The sequence below is a fragment of the Rhea pennata genome, chromosome 1, assembly GCF_028389875.1.
Source record: "Rhea pennata isolate bPtePen1 chromosome 1, bPtePen1.pri, whole genome shotgun sequence".
NCBI classification, from domain to species: domain Eukaryota; kingdom Metazoa; phylum Chordata; class Aves; order Rheiformes; family Rheidae; genus Rhea; species Rhea pennata.
This window is the reverse complement of record NC_084663.1, coordinates 1,743,191-1,765,698: the sequence shown is the minus strand read 5'-3', so window position 1 is coordinate 1,765,698 and position 22,508 is coordinate 1,743,191. Positions and strand designations below refer to the sequence as shown.

General features: G+C 45.0%; 1 protein-coding gene across 3 annotated transcripts in view; it reads left to right on the top strand.

Moving 5' to 3' along the window:
- UBE2H (ubiquitin conjugating enzyme E2 H) overlaps positions 1 to 22,508 on the top strand; it is a 54,016-nt gene that overhangs the window by 28,175 nt on the left and 3,333 nt on the right. The window contains exons 2-6 of one of the 3 annotated variants that reach the window (XM_062579921.1): positions 230 to 306; positions 983 to 1,057; positions 12,895 to 12,934; positions 13,648 to 13,700; positions 17,964 to 18,092. In XM_062579921.1, coding sequence (XP_062435905.1) covers positions 230 to 306; positions 983 to 1,057; positions 12,895 to 12,934; positions 13,648 to 13,700; positions 17,964 to 18,092 — 374 coding nt within the window. Of the gene's footprint in view, positions 1 to 229; positions 307 to 982; positions 1,058 to 7,553; positions 7,589 to 12,332; positions 12,441 to 12,894; positions 12,935 to 13,647; positions 13,701 to 17,963; positions 18,093 to 22,508 lie in introns of those variants that run through there. The other 2 variants (XM_062579940.1, XM_062579930.1) reach the window with 2 other exon arrangements.

Here is a 22,508-nt window from a genome sequence, read left to right as displayed (position 1 = left end):
AATGTGTGGTGGGGGGAGGGAGTCTTCAGTGTGTAGAATTGGCTTTTGCTAATGTAATTTTAGTGGTTTGGTCATTCAGATGTGTCAAGACTCTCAAATTTCTTTGTAGGGTAATTTGAAATCTATTTTTTAAACCGTTTGGTTTGACAGGCTTCTACCAAGTTACTTATATCTGAGTAAATGTGTTTTGTTTCTCAGACTAAATATTTTCCTTTACTTGATATATCAGTATTGAGAGCAAACATGAAGTCACAATCTTAGGAGGACTCAATGAATTTGTTGTGAAGTTTTATGGACCACAAGGAAGTAAGTAAATGACCCAACCCTTCTATAAGTGCAAATTATGGTTTATGGTGGGGAACAGTGAAATGTCACATTTCTGGAGCAGAAGAAGCAATAAGCAAATCTGAATGTTGGCAAGAAGTCAAAGGGGTAGCAGTATTTGAAGGCCATCGTCTCAAAGGTGAGGGAAGCAGCAGCTGTGAACGCTAATGCAGATGAACCATCTCCCTTGGAGCCGAGCGGAGCCCAGTACTGTATTCTAACAGCTGAGCCCTTAGCTATCGCCTTCAGCCCCAACTCTTGTTGATCCTTAGCCCTTTTAGACCTGCCTTGTCAGTTCTGCATCGCCATCATCCAAACCTTTGGTTGCGTTTGTAATCAGTACGGCTTTTCTAGTGACTAGACCATGAGTCATGTCTCCAGCACGCCATAGTTTAGTAACATCTCCAAAGGTAAGTAGATTATTCTAAAGTCCTTGTGTTTTGAGTAAGGCTCTTGTATCTTTGTGCTGAGATTTTTCTGCAATATCAGTGAGGCAGTACAGGAAAAAGGCTTTTACTGTAGGCGGTTTGATGTGAAGTCTTACCCCCTGATGGGACTAAGTATTCTTGCAAAGGTGTGCTTTGTTTAATGCTGTATTTCTGTTTATTCTCTTCTGAGTTCTGAAGTGTGTCTAATACCTGCATTTCTTTCGTTGCAGCACCATATGAAGGTGGAGTATGGAAAGTTAGAGTCGACCTTCCTGATAAATACCCTTTCAAATCCCCGTCTATAGGTAACCAATAATCACTTTCAGTCAAAATCATCTTGTTGCTTGTGCAGGAGAGATGGTAGAGCGTGCGGCATTGTTGCAAGTGAGGTTGCACGAACACTCGATGTAATTAGCTCTTTACATCTGCAGAATGCCTTTACTGTAAACTCCAGATCAAATACTGTAATGCAAAGTATAGAGGAAGTTTGACCTTACGGTTAAAGGGCTAGGAGCCGGAAATCTATTTGGTCATGCATTTGTGTGTTGGTGAAGTGAGTCTTTCTACCATGTGCACTTTTTTGTGATATATCCATTCATGTATGAGGTGCAAGTGACCATAATGAGTGGTGGAGCCTGCTTAGATAAGATGACTCAGTTACAGCAAAGACCATGGTGCGTGTTCATGAAAGATCCTGGGGTACATGGTTGCTGGGACCTGTTGTCCAGCAGAGTGAATGGAAGCAAAGACAGGAGCTGAAGCCTCTGTCATCTAGGACTAGGTGATGCATATGTGGAATAACACAGAAGCAGGGACATAAAACCAGAATAGTTACAACTGGCTAGACTTGTTAGACTTGTTTAACCTTCTAGAGCAAATAGGAAGTTTGATAAATAAGCGTTCTTTAGACTATATCCATCCTATCTTTGTCCTTGGGTAACAGTGATCTGACTTGGATATATTCTGGTACCAAACTTTTCCAGTCACTTGAGTGAATATTGTTTGAAAAAGCTGGAGTAGATGCATAAAGTTTCAACATTTCTATTCTGGCTTATGAAATAAATGCTGGTAACGCGGTGACACGGCCCTTCTCAGTCAGAAGGGCATGCTTGTGGCTCAGGCCGCCAGAGGACTCTAAAGAATGGAGAAAACAGCTTGAGGAAAATTGATGTGGAAACTTGACAGTATGGGTTGGACTGATGGGTCCCTTCCAATGTCAACATCCCGATTCAGAGTTGATAAGTATTGGCTGCTTGCTTAAAATAGACTCTTAAGAGAGTGTTCTATTTAAAATATTTCTCTCTCGTGTGAGAAATAATCTGTCTCGTCCCTCATGTGAGCCGTGCTTCTGGGAAGGAGCAGCACTGCTTTTACACAGCCCAGTACCTTTCTCCTTCTGTTAAAACCTTAACCGAACCGCAGAAACGTGCACGCAGCTGACTGACGATGCAGTATCGCTGCAGCTGTGCTAACTCTTCTCTCCTTCCCCTTCGGTCAGCTTTGAAATTTGCTGTACACTGCTTGGGTTTAAAGGCTGGGGGTGCACAGTGCATTACTGGGTGCCAGTTACTTTCCCCTTCCCAGTTCCCAAGTGCCAGAAACTGCTGCAGATCAGGGCACTGTCACGTCAGCAGTCCTTAATGTTGGCTGGCTACAGGCAAACCTCAGAAAACATATAAAAACCAGATTGTCTTGTTGTTAACTGCTTTGGCATTATAGCTTCCATCAAAATACTGGTCTGCTCAAGACTATTTTTCTCTCTGCTGACTTCTTCCTTTGTGTATTTGAAGTCATGGCTGTTCAGTTAAAGCAAAAACAAGCTTTCTTCCCAGTAGTCCTGAGAAGCCAACACAGCTAAACTTAGGTCAGGCTCTTTGTTGTGCTTTAGTAGTGCTGCTGATTTAGGCCCCTGTTAACCACGCTGAAGGCAGCAGGTTCAACCTTACGGTGACTTGACTTGGAGACTGCGTAGTGCTGGCTGTGATGCACTGAAATAAGAGGCAGCCTGGGATCGGAGTTGGCCTGGCTGTGTTTCCAGAACTGACACCCGAAGGATGTCCTGTTTTCCTCGGGAATGTGGTGTATGGGAGTGGAAGAGGGAGGCGACAGTTGTTCTTTGCTCACATCACTGAGTTGCTTTGTCCCCTGCTCGTGTTGCTTTTCCTGCCTTCCTTTTAGTCTGCACTCTTCTCTCCGTTCAGTTTGCTTATATCTCTTGTATTGCAACCATCTTATTCTGGTCTCGTAAGACAGAGCGTGTTTTTTTTGCCCGACAAGTCGCTGTCTGTGCTGAGGACCACCTCCTCTGTCGCTGAGCTCCCCTGAAGGCTGGCTCTTGCGCTAGGACCTGCCGTGACATCTCGCTTTAGGAGAAGGCTGCTGGGAGTGCAGGCTGCCTCCTGGGCAGAGTGGGGAGCCGCTTGGGTTTCGGACTCAAACCGTGGGTGCTGGACTGAGAGCTGGCTTAGCGGAGCAGGGCTCGGCTCTCCACTGGTGGTGGCGTGGGGGGAGATGGCTGGGGAGCGCGAGCCCCAGGGGCAGCGCTAGGACCCGGGGAGGCTCCGAAGCAGCTGCAGGAAGAGCTTTGTTTTTTCTTTGTCTGGTTCCCATTTCTGCTGCCCCAGCCCAGCTTATCTGTGCGACCAGGGCCAAGTGACGTCTCGGTCCCTTCCTCTGGGGCAGCCTGATCTCCGCACTGGTGTTCGGAGGCGTGCTCGCTGCGCGGTGCCTGATACCACTGGTCCTGGCGCTACGGATAGCTCCAGAGCAAGTCCAGAGCCCTCCTAAACCAGGAGCGTTACCTGGTGTGTCTCAGGCTTGTCAAGGAGACACTCATCCTGCGTCTTCCAGGCCTCCCAGGGCCTGCTGCCGTGAGCACGAGTGTCCTAACCCCATCGTCCTCCATCAGCCAAGTTCTGAGTTGAGCAGGGGTAGGATTTAGAGAGGAGAGGTCTGATGTGTCAGTTACTGACCTGAAACAAGGTGGAGGTGAAGAATTTCAGAGTTGGTGGAGCCCATAAATCAACAGAGCAGTCATCTAGAGCGCATGTGTAGCTCATTTGCTGCCCTTCTGTTCTCAGCACTGTATAGATCCCTCTGCAGCGATGATATGCAAAGTTTAAATTGTCTGTGTAAGTTGTTGGGTTGTATAAAGTGTAGAATCCGGCAGTTTCCTTTTCTTTAATAAATTGCACTTTTATGATGAAGCTTAAAGCACAAATGCTGTTCTTGCAGCTTTCCTTGTTTCTCTAGCACTGTAGGCTAAAATTTCTTCCCATCTTAGAAATTTTAATGGGGTCTTGAACATGGCATGTGTGGGTTTTTTTTTTTTTTTTTTTTTTTTTTTTTTTTTTTTTTGCAGCAAATAACATGATGGCTTGAAGCATATCCATGCGTTCTAGAAAGCTGCTTCTGAAAAATGAGTGCTAATAGCCGCTTTCTAATCTGTTCAAATTGCTTTTATCCCAGCGTGGCACTGAGTATAATGTACATGAAAACTTAGCCTGGCTCCACTTTGTGTTCTCTTCTAAAATGTGACTGAAAAACCTGAACAAAGAAAGTCTTTAAGGTGGGTTCCAGGTTTGCGATGGTGCAGACCTTTTCTTAAGTTCTGGCAGGATGTTATTTCTGTTTGTCTTTGAAGATGCTGGTGTATGTCTAGCAGAAGTCCTAGTTCAGTGTGACCCTTCTGCTGAATGCTGAATCTTTGCTCTCATCTCCCATCCTTTGCCTTCCCCCCCCCCCCCCCAAAAAAAAAAAAAAAAAAAAAAAAAAACGAAAAAAACACATATGACATTTATTTCCTCCTTAGGTTGGTAAATACTGCTGTAGTCTATTAAATAATGCCACCCTAGAGACAATACTCTCCTGACAGTGCAATTAATGCCTCTGTTTATAGACCTAAAGCATCGTAGCATCTATGTGAAAGGAGCAATGGAAGCGCACTACTGCGAGAGCTTCTGGCGTGCCATCCTGGCTTGCAGTACCTTTCTGATATTTCTGAGGCTGCCTGTTCCTTGCTTGGTCCTGCTGTGTAATCTGCCAGATTCCAGATTGTCCTGGTTCAGGATGACTTTTCCTAGCAAGAGATATATAAGTTGCAGTAAAAAGGGAAATATGCATTCTGGAAGAATGCAGAGCTTAAATAGAGCCATGTGTAGTGCCCGTATTGGCTCTGTGCCCATAGAGCTTGTGTGCTCCTACTGAGAGTAACTGGCTTTACTCATCTCTAAACATTCAGATCTTCAGGGTTAAAACAAACCTCCTGAATTTGAGCAGTTTGTTCTAACAAACAAAACTAAATCCTGAAAAACAACCAGTTGCTTTTTCTGAAACTACTAAAAGCTGCTGCTCTTAATGCTTTTGTCAATGAATGTAAATATCCCTGCATGCTTACAATGACCCTAAGCACTCCTTTGCTAGATGTTTGGTTCCATTTTGCTTTCTCCTGAAGGATGTGTTTTGAGCTGTTTATGATTTCAGTTACCCTGCTGGCACTGCTTCACTTCTTGTCCCTTCCCTTTGGGATTTGATATCTTCAGGGGAACTTACTGCCTAGTCTGTTCCTGCTTTTCAAAGAGGAATTGTGAAGTACTTTAAGTACTGTTTTTTGCTCCCAAGTCACGAGAACACTTTGTAAATTTTGCATGTTTTTATTCTGTCCATATGCCTGCCAAGAATCAGAGATTAATGGTCTTTGATATACCACAAACACAGAAAGAAGCCCAGACTGGGCATGTCCTGCCCTACTTAGATGATAGGAGCAGTGTCAGTAGCTTCTGAAAGACATGGGAACCTGGGAGCTCTGTTGCATTTGATTTTTTTTTTTTTTTTTTTTTTTTTTTTACTGCTAAAATCTGCAGAAATATTAGACCAGCACTGAAGTCATTTTGGTTTCTTAATAATCAAATGTCAAAGTGGGACGGTTTGCATACAGTATGCTCAGAGGCCTCTCTTTCTCAAATAACTTCTGTATATTTATGTACAATTCCCATTTTCCTTCTATTTTTGTCCTACTTATCTGTACATATCTTGCATTTTTATTGTACCTTTCTTGTAAGTGTTTTGCAAAACAAAATGCCTAGCACATACACAAAACATATGGAAGGGTGTGTATATACGTGTATATGTATAGTAAGGGATCATAGCAGCCAGTACTGGGATGAAACGGTGCTTAGTTCTATCCAGGATTTGCCAGATCTCTCCTGGCCTGTGCTTAATTTTTCTTTTTAACTGCAGCTGCTATTTTTACTTTCAACTCCTCACTAGATTGCCTTACATTTTGCTACTTAGAATTTCATGAGTCACTTATCGCCTGTGACCATTCTGAGCTTGCTCTTCCCTGTATGTGTCGATCCTTATTCTGCCCTATAAGTGATGTGAAAATGCTTGTTCTTTCAAATAAGCTTAGCTTTGTATAAGGGGAAAGATGAGATACCTAAAGGTAATTTGTATCCCCTTCTCCCCTCCGGTCTGACGCACACTGTGCACCCTCTGCAGATTCCCTGCTACAATGGGAGCAGACTGACAAAATGGGGTAGGTGTTTTCAGCCTGACTTGGCACAGATTCACTGCCTTCTGTGCCAGTCTCTGAAGCCTGGGCATCAGGTGATGGAGTACCTAAGCAATGAGATGAACTGATACTGGGTAATTGCACTTGGTGATTCACTCCGAGCAGGGGTCCAGAGCTTTTTTGCTTCAGCTACAGCCAGATTCTTCTATCCTGATTTTTCTTCTCATGAAGCTGCTATAAAATGATGTGTGGTGTGGTTTTAAAAAGCTACGAAATGTTGAGCATTGTAATATAAACTGTTCTGCTTCTGCTGCTAGCCAGTTGATGTTACACAGTACCTCAAAGTACCACTGCATGATGAATGCCTCCATGATGAGTACATAGTGTTATATTTGACTCAGTAGCTAATGCTCTGAATAAACTTCTAGCCTGCAAATTGAAAGAATCTTTCACTTTGCCAGTGAGAGCACTGGGGAAAATGTGGACCCTCTGTGGAGTGGGCAGGTTTTGTGCCCCTCAGATGAGGAGCAACTACAAACCCCCAGTTATCCTTGTCTGCAGAGGTGAATGTGTCTGCAGGACTAACTAGGGCTGAGTTACTGCTCATGCCCTCTCTGCCATCTCCTACACCTATGGTGCCTGGAATACCCGTCACCAGTTAGACAAGAAGCTAGTCACTGAAATGAGAGCAATGTGACTTGAAAAAACAAAGCAAAAACCTTGCACAAACAAACTGCCTGTTCCCTCACAGGCTTTTGAGTGTTTGGGAAGGGGAGAAGTAATAACCATTAAGTTAAGACTAATCTTATTTAGCTGTTTGGCAACACTGCAGAAGTACTTGGGAGAACCTTCCCATTGGATAGGTTGTTCAGTGGTTTAAAAAAAGCAGAGGAAAAACACTGCTGTTGACCTCACTATGCTGTACACAAGCTCTTTTGCATGCTGACCTCTGCGCACGTGGTTCTGCCCTGAATCTTGGGTGTTCACCCAAGCCACGTTGATTTGGTATAGTATTTAAGCTCACTACATCCTGCTTCAGAGAGGCTGTAACTGTCTTCCCATCTCACCAGCCAGGCAGTCTGAACAATTTCCTGGCTTGGCTTTAATCTCTCATTAAAAATAACTTTCAGACTCGTCAGTCTTGCTGCACTCAACAGTCAGGAGCGGTCACTATACCCTTGTCCTGTCGGCTATTTATTTGGCACCACGGTGGTACGTAGACATGGATCTGCAGCCACAGTTGTTTAGGTGGCAAAATGTCCAGCTGGCCTTACTTTATGGGCAAAGAGAGACCTGCGAGCAAGCGGGGACGAGTTTGGGATAGGTAAGTCCTGGATATAAACTAGCTCTGCTCTCACATGTCCCGTTGAGGCTGTGGGAAGTCCCCTGAAGGCCGTTGCTGGTGTGAGTCAGGCCACGCAGCTGACTCCCTGCAGAGCGAGAAGACACGGAGCCTGCAGCGCGCTGCATTTGCTTGCCTGTTGCTTTTCCACCTTCCTGTATGCTTCAACAGGGTGCTAGCACTGTTCGTAAAGACTCTAGGATAGAAAAAGGTAACTTTTTTTGGAACTTCTCATATAACCTACTAGCTAAGCTGACTGTACTTTGAGGCTGGATAAGCAGTGGGCTACCCTTGAAGTGCTGCCTGTTGGACTGCAGCCAGCATCTGAGGCGGAGGAGAGGTACCAATGGGTGCAGGAACAGTCCTCCTGCTGGCAGCCAGCGTTGTGCAATTGGAGCTGTGGAGAGGCCATCTCCAGCCTGAGCTGCTGATTGCTGTTAGCCCGCAAGCCTGCTGGTAGAACCACAAGCAGCCATTCAGCCTGGAGAGCAGCTGAGGGCTCTACCAAGGCAGGACCCTCTCTAAATTACAGTCCAGCCCTACAGGCTTAGTGATATGGGAGCAAACTACCTCATGCAGGAGCTTTCTGCCTAATGGTTACATCAGGCAAAGCAAGGTGTCCTAGGAGCCCTCTGCTTGCCAGGGTTATTGAAGTATCCAAGCTCTACTTCATGGAGGAGTACTTCTGGCAAAGCAGCTTGCAGTAATAAGTCTCTTCTGGCAGTGCTTTCAGCCTTATCTTGGGAGCTTTTGTCTGGAATTGGTCAGGAGAGCTTTTGACATCAACTGAAGTCTGAAGTTCCTCAGAGTTTCACTGCTGTGGTTTTGCTCTTCTGCAGAGCAGTGTTCAGCCATCAGCCAGCCACAGGGCCTGATTTTCAAAGTGACCTCGTGGACTGAGCTACAAGTCAGTACCCTGAACATTCATATCCATCCATGGCTGATGGATGAGCTGGCTGGGAGAACTTCAGAGCGTGCCTCTAGATGAACGTTAGTTTCTTATGCCAGAGTTGTTGCAAGAGTGTGCTTATGTCTTCAGCAAGAACAAACTATTTTATGCTAAAATATTGGAATATTGGGATATGGTATATCCCAACAGGAATAGTGAAATTGTTGGAATTTTATGGCTGTTTGTTTGCAGTACAAAGGAAAGATTGGCATCCTTGGAGTTAGTTAAGTTAGTTGACCTTTTAAGCAACAGTATCCTTCTCTGCAGGGAATTGTCAAGACCAAGAGTGGTTACTTCAGGACTGTTGTAGAAATTTCACCATTTTTGAAGGTCAGCATAGAATCAGTATGGTTGGAAGGGACCTCTGGAGATCATCAAGTCCAATCTCCCTGCTCAGCAGGGTCACCTAGAGCATGGTAGACAGGGTTGCATCCAGGCAGGCCTTGAAGATCTCCAGAGAAGGAGACTCCACAACCTCTCTGGGCAACCTGTTCCAGTGCTCCGTCACTCTCACAGGGAAGAAATTCCCCCTCACCTTCAGGCAGAACTTCCTGTGCTTCAATTTCTGCCCATTGCCTCTTGTCCTGTCACACGGGGCAACTGAAAAGAGTTTGTCCCCGTCCCCTTGACACCCTCCCTTCGGGTACCTGTACACATTGATAAGATCCCCCCTCAGTCTTCTCCCAGGCTAAACAGGCCCAGCTCTCGCAGCCATTCCTCATAGGGCAGGTGCTCCAGCCCTCTGATCATCTTTGTAGCCCTACGCTGGACTCTCTCCACTAGCTCTCTGTCTGTCTTGTCCTGGGAAGCCCAGAACTGGACACAGGACTCCAGATAAGGCCTCACCAGGGCTGAGCAGAGGGGCAGGATCACCTCCCTCGACCTGCTGGTAACACTCTTCCCAATGCACCCCAGGAGCCCATTGGCCTTCTTGGCCACAAGGGCACATTGCTGGCTCATGGTCAACTTGTCATCCACCAGCATTCCCAGGTCCTTCTCTGCAGAGCTGTTCTCCAGCAGCTCAGCCTCCAGCCTGTACTGGTGCATGGGGTTATTCCTCCCTAGGTGCAGGACTCTGCCCTTGCTGAACCTCAGGAGGTTCCTCTCCAGCCAGCTCTCCAGCCTGTCCAGGTCTCTGAATGGCAGCACAGCCCTCAGATGTCTCAGCCACTCCTCCCAGCTCGGTATCATCAGCAAACTTGCTGAGGAGGCACTCTGTCCCCTCGTCCAGGTCTTTGATGAAGAAGTTGAACAGGCTGGGTCCCAATACTGAGCCCTGGGGGACGCCACTAACCACAGGCCTCCAACTAGGCTCCACGCCACTGATGATGACCCTCTGAGCATCTGCACTATTAATGTAGATTGTCTTACTGGTTTATCTGGAGCTCAGCATAGTATTTTGGTCAGGGCTGTGCTGTGTTCAGGACTATGGCAATGAAAACGTGCTGCAATATTTATCCCACTTGGAATTTTTTTTACTCCTGACTTTCTCTTTTAAAATGCCTATATAAAAATGAAATTCCAGTTGCTCTGCATTTGTATTTTGTCTTTGAGTGAAACAAAAAATGAAAAAAGCAAATCAGTATTAGTGGGGCAATATTATAGTGTTATAATGTTATAAAATGAGGAAGGAGATAATAATTTAACTTTGAGCCAGGAAAAGGTGAACAGAACTGCACCAGGCCTGGGCAGTTTGTATCCATAGGAGAATGAGTGAAACTGGAGCCATCTCAAAGAGCTGGGACAGGATGTGGTAACAGTTAGGAAGCAAGGAGTGTAGGGAGAGAATGTGTGTTATTTCTTGCAGGAAACTGTTTAATTTGGAAAGCTTAAGACCAAAGACACTGTAAAGCAGGGATTGTCTTCTGGCTGGATGAATGCAAAGATGACAGAAGAGTTGCGGTGTAGGAGACACCCGAGCAGGTAGCCTAACCTCATCTCCCCAGACCCTCTGGATCTAGATACCTGAGTGCGCTAGGTCTAGCTTAAACCATTCAGTGGGTGAATGAAGAGTACAGCTGCACCTATGGGTGTTCACAGACTTCTTGGCCAGAGGGCCTTGGTGGCCGTGCTAAAAGTGAGGAGAAAACCAGTGAGATGAGTGGAGAGCCAAAACCAGGGAAGTCTGAGGGCTGCCTGCATCTAGCTGGGTTAGAAGAGCCAACAGTGTTAAGTCCAGCTTACACCCTGCATGTCTTCCTCTGTCTTCTCTCCTGCTTTTTCAGGAGCTTTGCTTTATTTTTTCTCCCTTGAGAGAGGCAGAATTTAAAATTGGGATTGTTGCATGTTGTGTCTCTCCAGTGCCTGACAAAACAGATCCGTGACCTGATTTAAACCTGTGAGAGCTACCATCATGTAAATATTTGATAGAACTACTACTTCCCTTTTAAAGTCTGCTTCAATTTTTCAAGCTAAGTCATGGGAAGGCATTCCTGAAAGATGCTCCCTAAGGTGGAATCCCTTAGGCAGCTCTCAGCTCTTCTTTAGAGACTGTTCTGCTCTCAGGCACCGTTTCAGTCTTTGCTGTATTTGTGCAAAGCTGGAGTAGATCAAGTAAACATGAAGTTATATTTGTGTCATAATACATGGAAAGAAACGGAGATAAATCCATATGTCAGCTCCTACTGCAGATGGGAGCCGTTCTGTCACTCGAGTTGAGGTGGCTTCCTTGTTTGGGTAGAGATGGTGTATCCCGCTTGGAGCAGCGAGGCGAAGGGGGCAGAGGTGTGGAGCGCGCCCAACTGCAGACCGCGACGTCGTTCTGCATACCTTGGCCCGCTGCGAAGAGAAAATGTGCATTTTGGATACAAGAAGATTTTTCTCAAAAGGATTATGTGAGCCCGTATCCCAGATCCAAACTTCATCCTTGTGGGGTTTTTTTTCTTGTTTTTGTTTTTTTAAAATAAACAAGCACCTTTGTCAGTTGGTAGTTACTCCTAACTAAAGTAGATTTCTGCTTACTGCAGGAAAGCATGATTCCCTCACAGGTGGCGTTTGTATGGCTTTGCAGGCTACAGGGTGATGGTACGGCAAAGAAAAAAAAAAAAAGCTTTATTAAGCTCTGGGAAAAGAGAAAAGAAAAAGGCATGCACAAGAAAAAGCAATGTTAAGAGCTTGAAGCCACTTAAAATGGTATGGAAACAAAGACTGCAGCAGCCCTTCTGGGCAGAGCTTTTAAAATGATTCTACCAAGCTAGCGGAAGTACGCAGGAATACTCGATCCAGCTGAAAGGGAAGTAACTGGCAGGCCTAGCTTTGCAGCCCCTCGCTGTCGTCGTTCTGCGCTGGGGATGTGCCCCTCACCAGGGTATCTGGGTTCGTGCTGCTGAAATGAAAGAACACGGTTTGGAAGCAGGAGCCTGCATCTGCTCCCAGTCGTTGTCTGAAACGCTTCATTTTGCTTTTAGGGTGGACGTGCCGTCCCCAGGCTACAGGACCAAATGTGGCATACTGTAAAACCTGAATATCACCGGGATAATACGCTCTATTTGTGGGAGAAGAGGGGTATTTCTGAGATGCTATCTATTTTTAACTCTGAGGTTAAACGAGGTAGCTGGAAAACATGGCTTACCTTTAGCTGCTCTTATCAGATACTGTTCTTAAAATGTGAGGCATCTCTTACAGTGATGTCGCAACTCTTGAAACCACAGGGTTTTTCAACAATTTAATTTGCAAGTTGGAACAAAAAAGCATCATCAAATCTACAAGTCTGAAGTGTGCGCAAAGCCACGACAAGCCTTCTCGTTCTTGACCTTGTACCGCTGCTGCTTTCTTTGCTAAAAGACCTGAGGTACCAACTGAGGAATTACTGCTGTGTTGATGTAAAACTTGCAATATTGGCTCTATGTGTCTGCAGCATTCCCTGCCTCTACCTGGCTTACAAAGGTAGATTAACATTATGACTTGATGTTTATAGAAAATCTTTGTTAGGAGGCATTTAAAAAATTTAATTCTAAAGCAAATGCTGAACTCGAGTTTTGTTTAGTGTTTGTTCAAAAGTTGCTTGCAGCTTTTAAAAACCACTTCTTCAGATGCGTATGCTTAATGGGGCTAATGGGTGGTTCATTTTAAGATAATACGTTTTAAGATAATAATAGACAGCAAAAGCTTGTGATATAACTGCACTATAAGCAGAGTTTTTCATGAAGCTCAAAAGGATGTTGGAGGACCCTAGGGTCAAAATGCTGCCTCAGTATTTTAAAGGTTAGATAGCTATATATAGCCAAGCCAGTGTTTCCTTTGAAACTCATCTGATGAGTCCTTGTTCAGTAAATTCCAAACTTCTCTTGAAAAAAATTCTTGGCTGTTTTCTGCTATTTACCACTGTGTCTCTTTGCAGGATTCATGAATAAAATTTTCCATCCCAACATCGACGAAGCGTAAGTAAATCCCTAATGTGTGGTTTTCCTAAGGATTTTGTTAATTGTAGCCGTATTCTGGCTTCAGTCATACACTGATGAGTTAAATAATATTTTAATCTGATCTAACAGTCCAGAGCGGGGAGTTTGACGGATGGTGTCCTGAAGGACTTTTCAAGTTAACTTTTCACAACCAGATCAGACTGTAGGCAAGTCTGGAGAGATGTGTGTTGCAGACATCTCAGATGTGGTCTTTGAGCTATACTGTGACTCATTTACAGAAAATACAGGGTTTCTAGTCAGCACAATGCCAGTGAGAAGGGGGACTTTCTCAAAACAAGGTATAGCACTGGCTAAGCTGGAGCTCCCTTTGCAGTAGTTAGCCAAAGTTCGTGTAGCTTGTGCTAAAACTCTTCCCAATGGAAATCAGTTTTGCCATGTTTTCAGTTAAGGTTTAGTTAAATGGAGGCACCTATCCTTCAGTCTCTTCAGTAGAGCCCTAAAAAGACCAATGAATTCAGTAATGGCTCCAATTTACTCTTGTTGTGTGTAGTTTGAAGGTTTATGTAGTTAAAGGTCACCTCCTGTATTAACTGTAAGATAGAAATAAATCAGACCTTATCTGGGGCAGAGGGGCCAAGGGGAAACAAGGCAAGGGAAAGGGGTGTTAAATTATATTAACTCTCCAGAGTATTTCTGATTGTGTTTAACTCCGTCCTTTCTATATGTTTCAGGTCAGGAACTGTATGTCTAGATGTAATCAATCAAACTTGGACAGCTCTCTACGGTGAGTTTGGCATTTCCCCCAAAGGTGATCACATGAGCACCCTTGTTTGGTGTGCTAACATAAGACAACTTGCTGGATACACTTGATCTTAGGCCACATCTTACCTAAATTTTAGACTCTTTTCACAAGGCCTGAGCTCAGTAAAATAGGACCTTCAGGTGAAAATATTTTCATAACCTGTTTTTATGGCAGAGATGCCAAAATAGTCCATAAACCTCACAAAGGAATTGCTTATCCATTGCTCGGCGGTGTGTGCTGACTGCACGACAGCATCCAGCAATGATTCAGCATTGAAAGCGAGGAGTTGTGTGCCTAAAGTGAGGCAGGGAACCCGAGTAACCCGTTTCCAGCTACGCCATCCATGTTTGTATGTGCGTTCAAGCAGGTATTCTTTGGGTGCAGGACCATGATCCACGATTTTACAGAAAATGATACCAGAAACAATTTGTCATGGCAGCATCAGTTCAGTGCAGACTAGAGGGGATAGCGCATGTAATAACTGCACTACTTAATGCAGGAGTTTTGGAGTCTGCTGTTAGGTCATGTCTGTTTACACTGCTAAAGGAGTTATAAAAACATTAGCTGATAAAGATCCATTAACGTAACATTTAGGGAAAGCTGAAGTTATTAAAAAGAAGTGAGTGTTTAATCTAGGTGAGCTGCATTTAAAAAATCTGAACTTCTCAAGGTGTTCTAATTATGCTTCGAGGAATGGTGTTCAGGATGCTGTGTGCCACAGAGCTGTGTTTTTACCTATGTAGGTTGGAACTCTGAAGCAGTTGCTAGAGAGACAAACTACTTCTCCTTTCTCACTCAGTTTTTAAGGAGAAACTAGACTTAGTGAATCCTGAGCAGGAAATTGCTTTAGCAACTTGTTGAACTTTGCTCCTCATCAGAATGCCCAAAGTCCTCGTGTTGGAGTTGCATGGTATACACTTCCCCTGGCTTTGCTGCGAGAGATGAGCCGAGCTATGACCCAGCTGTCGTGCTAATGGAGGAATAGGATGCTCTTGTGTTGATTCACAGTCAGATGTGAGGCTGAGGAATTAGTGTTAAGCAAACCAAGCCCTCTGCTGGGCGTGAACCTGCATGACTCAGTCTGCAGTGAAGTCCAGCTCAGTGCAGTGTGTACTTCTGTTTCACAGCCTTAAATGCCACCTGCAGATCATAGGTATGGCTGGACAAATTAAAATTGCTCCAGTGTGGTTGCGATGCTGCTTTTGTGTTCTAGCAATCTGTGTTCTGCTGTGGCAGCCATGCGCAGATAGCTTCCCTGTTCTGCAGCATGCTCTCACAGACGGTCACAGTGGGGTTTCTGCACTATTTCCAAATAGAATTTCAGAGGAAGGCTTTCTGTAAGAGGTTTCCTAATGAGTACTTCTATTTTTGTCATTGCTGTTGCTCATAAAGGTAGAAAAAACAACTTCGTATTTACTATGCTTGTGATGCGTTGAGATCAGAGGGCAAAAATCTTTTGCTTTCCCCCCAGCTTTGACTGTCAGTGATGGGTGTAAAACAAAGTGGAGATACCAGGCAAATATTCTGTATAGAGCACCTTCCACAGTAACTAGTGAAACCTGGCAATAGGAAGTACATCATTTGACAGTAATCTTATTGCAGGCTTCCCTTGCTTTGCTGTAGGATGCTTTGAAGCTGCAGAGAGGCTGCTAGGATGACTGCATTTAGTCTGCCCTTTCAGTCAAGTCATCAAACACCAGAATGCATAGATCTCCTCTTAGCTTCCAGGGGTTTTCCCCCTTAACAGAAATAAGGGGTGGCCTCTTTCTGAACATGCAGTCAAAAGGGGGAAGTAATACTCCACTGTGCGTCTCAGCTCTACTGTGATGATTCAAGGAGGAAGTAAGGTGGAAGAGACCAAGAATAGCTACCAATAAATCCATAAGGACCTAGCAGTTAGGATCCCTATCTCTCCCTAAGGAAGCATCAGGGTGGTCTTAGCACAGTGGTTAGGCTTCCAGCAGATGTCCAGCTAGTTCCTGTTAAACTGGTGCTGTCTTTGGGGATTTGAAAGAAGAGGAAATTACTGAAGTCTTCTAAAGCAAAAAATATGAAGTGTCCTATGAGCCATGGTAGCCTTCCAGGGTTCTGCTTGCCCTGCATAAGAGGGAGTTTAGTTATTGCTGATGGCCAGTGAGATGTTTGGTCCAAGCCTTCCCTGTGGAGAGAGTCAAAGCGACCTGCTGTTGGGTTGTAAACTGAAGTCAACTTCCTACTGATAGGGACTGAACCCAGTCTCTAGGGTGGTTATTAGTTTACCAGGGACAAACTGCTTCTAAGACTGTGACACAAAGCAATCTTGCAGAGCATTATCAAGCTATTTTTACAATCTCTTTCTGGATTATAATCCTTCTTCCAGTTGCTCTCATGCCTTATCTCAGACGTGGTTAGTGGCACCTGGCTGCTTTAGTATGGTAGCCATGACAAACTTGGTCGAGATACTGTGTGCACTCTGAAATGTTTTGTCCCTGTTCTATGCCAGTATTGGAAGGGTCAACAGCTTTTAATAATGGAATGAGGTTTCAGGGAAAAAAAAAAAAAAAAAAAAAATTGCTTAGAGATGTCCCTGTATAGCAGGTACCAGGCAATCGTTATCCATAGCTTAAAATGAGCTGTAACGAACCCTGTGCTTCTGAGTACGGGTAAAGCCATGGTCTTCCCTCCTGCTTGGCAAGGTTTATGCTGAATGAGTGTCAATCATACCCCAGTGTCTATGTGTCCTGGACGTGTTGGTGAAGGAGGGAAGAACTGACAATGTCCAGAGTCATCTTGGATCATCTTGAGCAACATCAGTAAGCATCTGAAACCATGCCTGCTGGTAGATCTAGAGAGGACATAAGTGGCCAGATCTGCCTGGGTGTACTGCACAGCTCTTCTGAGCCTGCATCTTTGCTCGTGATGGCATTGGAGCCAGGCTTTCCATGGTTGCAACCCAGGGCTCAAGTCTCTAGATAACCATTTGCAGAGGGGGAGCAGTAGGAGATCACCCTTGCCTATTTGCACACACATTTTCATGACTCTTTTAGAGATTTAAGAGGTCTGAACTGTATGTGTCCTCTGTCAGATCTGGTTGCATTTAACAGCAGACTCCAGGGTGGTTTGACACGTGCTCTGGAATAGTCACACAGGCTTTCCTCATGCAGGAGGCAGGTTGAAAAGGCTTAACTGCCCCTCACCTGGTGAACTGTAGAGTGTTGAGCTTCCTTCCTGACAGCTCTGCTTCAATCGATGTGACAGAGCACACTCATCTCTAGCAGTCAGGATTTCCCTGCTGTCAGGAAAGAGCCCCCCTTTGATAGGGGGAGGAAAGGGGCATCTGATAAAAGATGAGCAGAATAGTCAAAACAGACCTGAAAAAGGATTGCAACAAATGCTGGTCTGCCTGTATCTGCAGTTTTCCAATGGTTGAAGTTGGACATGGCACATAACCCTCCTCACCCCACACTGGGGGCTTGACCTCCGCTCTGCGTGAGTGTGCTCGGGCCTTCTGAAGCACCTGGGAAGGAACGACGTGAGCCTGTTTCTTAACACCCCCACCACTGAAGTATGGTACTTGTTGTCTAAGGGCTGTGGGAAGGTTTCATGTATCCACAGTTACTCATCTGCCCCAGAAGTATGTTTCCTGTCGTGGATTATTTAGTGACAGATGCCAACTGGCACCAAGGTGTTAACGCAATCTCTTCACATTCTGAACTGTTTTGAGTCGGAGGGGGGACTTGTTTGTTGCTCTTTCTATTAACAACGTCGCATAAAACTCTCTGGAAGATGTTTTGTGCTTGAGACTTGTTGATTTAATCATGGAATGTAAGAGGTATTTAAAGGTGATAATAGGAGGAGGCAGAAGCAGAATTTGATGCAAGGCTGGAGTGAGGGGGAGAAGCACAGTGTTATCTTTTTTTTAAAAAAAAATGGGCTAAGCACGTGAGCACCACTGCGAAACAAGCCTGTTGCCTCCTTCAGCTTTGCTTGAAACAAATATCTGTAGCTGTGGTGTTGAGCAGCTTGTGGAGAAGGCTGGGATTGTCAGCTGAAGGGCTGCAGCGTCTCACTTCAGCCTCAACAGAAGCTCTCTTATCAGCCATAGATGTGCTTTCCTCTGATGCAATTTCCTTTATTTTAACTTTAGCCTGAATTTTCAGTGTATTTGCCCTTGAAGCTTTGTACTGCTGTGCCAGTGCTTGCCCGAAGATTAACCAGACCAACTCTGAGTCTGTGGACATGAACAACTGTGTGTTTTACTTGCAGATCTCACCAATATATTTGAATCGTTTCTGCCCCAGCTGCTGGCCTATCCTAACCCTATAGATCCTCTAAATGGTGATGCTGCAGCCATGTACCTCCACCGACCAGAAGAGTACAAACAGAAAATTAAAGGTAAGGACATAAACAGCGTATTACAGAATGAATGTGATTCCAGTTGGGTGAATAAGGAGTGTCCGTGCTGCAGATTAGCGTGTCTGTGACTCTTCCTTCCTGTTATAGGGAGCTTGCTCATTTTAAATGGGAGTAGCCTTGATTAAAGGGTGAATGTACTGTTACTGCTTGATGACCGAAGCCACTGTATGCAGTGCGTGGGGCAGGCTTTCTAAATCATCCGCTGATGCTAAGCAGGGAGGGCTGTAAGCAAACTGGATTAGGATTTAGCATGATCCTGACTGGAGAAACGATTGAGAAGAGAAGGTATACAGCTGAAGAAGGGACAATGAAAAACACTAAACTTAAATGGGAATATCCAGTTGCACAGCTACTAGATAGAAAGCAGCTTGTTTGCATTTTGTGGAAAGTGATCTAAGAGCAGCTATCAAGGAATCAGTGATGCTACTTGCAACAGTCACTCTTGTACAGTGACAGGGGAGGAATCTTCTGTAAGCACCAAGCAATGCTTTCTTGCTGCTTTGTACTCCAGCTAAGTGCCCAGTTCAGCAACTGCCATTTGAGAGAGCTGTAGACTAATTAAAAACATCTAGAAGGGTATAACAAGGGTGGACAGTCTTGAAGATGTGTCATAAGAGGAAAAATTGAAAGAAATGGAGGAGTTTAATCTAGAGAACTCAGCCGGGCTGTGAGCTTTGAAATGTCAAAGGTGCCTTCAGAGAAGAAGGGAATGATTTAATCTATCCTCAGTGTTCACTGTGAGCAGGATTTGGTCACAGGGTTATAACTTCAGCTGGGGGGACAGAGGCTAAACATTAACAGTGACTGATGAGGACAGGTAGACACTGGCAGAGCCTGCAAGGGTGCTAGAGTGTCTGCTCTTGGAAGGGTTTGAAGAATAAGGTAGGCAAGAGAAGTAACTAGTGTCAATACCTTCTTGGGATCTGGGAAGGGTCCCAGTAAGGACCTTCAGATGCTTCTGATAATACTGGGGGTGAAAGGACTGTCCTAAGACTAGTAAGTGAGAGATTAAATTATTTTGCACATGGAAAATGGGAAATAGAATAGGAAAATGGGAAATACTCTTGAAATTGGTGCTCTGCCTTTTCTAGAATCAGCTTTATGCAAGCAGGGCCAGAGCACTGTTTCCTGAGGCAACAGGCCTGTGGCAAAGCCATGGACTTTATATCTTGATTTATTCAGTGAACACAATTGGCATTTAATCCAGTGGTTGGTAATTTACAGCCTTTGGCCCAGATTTGGTCTGCAGCTTGGATTTTAATAGAGCCCATGACCACCTGATATTTTTTTATTTTATTTTTTTTCGGTTACTGAATAACTGTACGACTTGTTGAACAGGCCCTGCAGATCTTTCTGGCAGGGCTCCCACAGACAAACAAGGGGAGCCTCCGTCAGCAAGCACAATCCATTAGTCTTCCTCCCGGTATAAAAGGAGGTAGCAGCTTTCCTAATGGAGCGTTGTGAAATCTCCCTCATGTTCAGAGAGCACAAGTATTCCAGAAAGATGTGGGACTTGGTGGTGGAGTCCTGTCATCAGTTCTGGCGTGTCACTCCGGAGTGGTTAAGCCTCGAGTCACTTTGTTCCAATGCTAAATGACTCTTAATCAGCTGTATTTTGTTTTGGGGGTGGAACTGCAAATGAGGCCAAGCAAAGCTGTATTTAAATACTCAGTGTTATTCAGCCCACTTTGCTTGACTCTATGACAGCTGCGTCACAGGATCACACAGTCGCCCTGCAGATCTGGTCAGTTCAGTGTCCGGAAGCCCCTTTCCTTTTTTTGTGTGTGTGAACAGGCTTCCAGGCAAAATGTTTTGTCGGATAAAATCTCCAGGGCCAACATAAGGGGCACTTTGGATGTCCTCTATGCCTTGATGAAATAAAAGAAAAGATGCACCCAGGAAAATGTACACTGATGGCCAACAGCAGATGCTTCAAGGAAAGTATGAGGGCTTTGCTGAGGGAGCCTAGAGGAGGGATAATCTGCTCCCTTGGTCTGCTCCTGACAGTCAGGTACAAGCAGTGAAGATGATCTGGAAGGGGTTTTAAGTACTTGCAACATATCTCATGTTCCATATGCCCAAGAGCCTTCCTCTGCTTTCTCTTTGCAGGCTTGAGTGACAACTATAAAACAGAGCTAAACGTTGTCATTCCTCATATTGTAATGTTCTTAAAAAGATAACCTTGGACATGTTAAAATTGATGCAGTGGATTGTAACAGCGTCTTTGCTCTGGAAAATTCAGTATTGCAGATACGTAATTTATTGCCTCTTTGTTTTTTAGTTGTGAACCCATAGAATGGTTATTTGACGTAATGTTAGTGAAGAAACAGGCTCGGGCTTAGGACAGAGGTGGCACAAGGTTTGTGGTCACCATGATTCTTACTGTGAGGCCCAAAAAAGTAAGGCTTTACCATGGAACTTGTAGATATCTGTTAATATTACTGATACGCAGCTGGAAAATGTGATCCTTAACAGATAGATCAAGCAGTTAATTGCCACAGAGCCAAATGATCCTTTAAGATCCTCTTTCTTGACTTCCCTGGGCAAGGTGGCCTGCCTTGTCACTGGTACAGTGCCAGCGAATGGGTCTCAAATATGGAAAAATGCCTTAGCTTTTACCAAGCTGTTCAGAACTGCTGCTTCACTTCCTGCTTTTGGTATCTTTTTGGTAGATCTAGTATGAAAACTTCTTTGGGGGAACAGGGGCGCTGAGTAACAGCGATCACAGTGGTGCGGTAAGGGCGCCGTGGCACGGGCTGAGCGTTGGTGCTGGGAGCAGCTCTTCTGTCCTGCGTACTGCTATAAAATTCCAGTGGAGCTCCTTTGAGAAGCCGGTACAGCTCACAGGCATATCGCAGCCGCAGGGCGTAATCACAGCTTGTTCACGTTGCTGCGGGGTTTAAAAGCAGATGAACCAAAGCTGTATTTCCCTGGTAGGAAGAGGTGCATCGAGGCTTTCTCTTCTTACTGTGAATGAGCTTCTGTGGAAGATGGTTTGTCAGTATTATTTAGATATTTCAGGTGCTCTTCCATTAAGATCCAAGTTCAATATAACGTTCAACACACAAGCTCCTTGGAAGGTTCACCTTTCTTAGATTCAGCCTTCAGAAAGGCCCAGCCCAAGGCCTTGGTAGCTTGCCTGGGTAGAGGATGGCATTTTAAATATGAAGTCCTTCAGATTGCGTCTGTTTGACACACCTAATTTAGGCTCAAGCAGGTCTTTTCCAGCAGTCAGAAATGGTGGCTTCCATGTCTGAATCGCCAGTGGCCCAGAGAGCGCTTCAAGTAGCCAGTGAAGATGTGCTGCTGGCTTTCTGTCCTGCCCTGTTCAGCACCTCATGGCTCCTGTGCATAGAAACTCCCGAGGCAGCTACAGCTCTTGTTTTGGTGGGTTGTGGGTAACTGCAGAATGGATGCATTTATGTCATTTATAGCACATACATAAAGAGATTACCTCTGGGTGACAGAGGTATCCCAGGTCTTGCAGAAGAACAACTCAGATTCCTTTTGCTCGATTGTGCAGGAAATAACTTCATTGGGTAAATATCACTGTCCTGGGGGGAGACCCCTTCCTGGAAAAGTTACAGGAAGGGAGTAGCTGCTATAAGGATGTATCCCGTTTGCAGCCCCTCTCTTTCTCTCTACTTGTCATCTACTGCCCACCTACCTTCCTATGTAAAAATCTCTAAAAATGCACTGTTTTTTTTTTTGTGTTCCTCCATCAGTTATTCTTGTCATTAAACCACTACGACTTCTGTGCCGATTTTTCCTCATTTTTTTCAGTACCCATCTTTTTTGGCAGATGCAACTCTGCAACTCTTGCTCTCTGCTCTTGTGCAGGTAGGCTGCAAGGCACCGTGGTAATACAGGCAAACAGTCTCTTCTGCGAAGATAGTTCTCTGTGGCCAAGATTAAGGACAAGAGTGCTTTCCTGTTATGTGCGCTCCAGCAGCCTGACAGCAATCTTCATCTCCTCGCGTTGCACAGAGGGGCCTTGAATGCTTCGCATTTCCTACTGTTTACATAGCTGCTTTAGTTCTTTATCAGTTCTTGCAAGTTCTCGTAAAACGGATTTGAACAGCTGCTTCTGGAGTCTGAGTGAGCAGGTTAATAATGTATATTAAATAGACTGAGACTGTTTGTGTCATTAGATCCAGCTGCTCAAGCTCACTGGGCTCAGAAGCACCTTTTGACTAGCTCTCATGTCGTGCTTGTCTAGTGCAGAGCAGTTCTGCCGAGACCCCGGGGCACCCCATCCTCTGACCTCCTCCGTAAAGCCTTGGCTTCAGGGCACTGTCTGTACCGTGCTCCTCGCTCCGCAGTGGTCACTTGGGCTGCGTGTGTCCTCGTGTCAGCTCCACAATGTAGAGGGAATGTGCTGCTGCTGCAGACTTC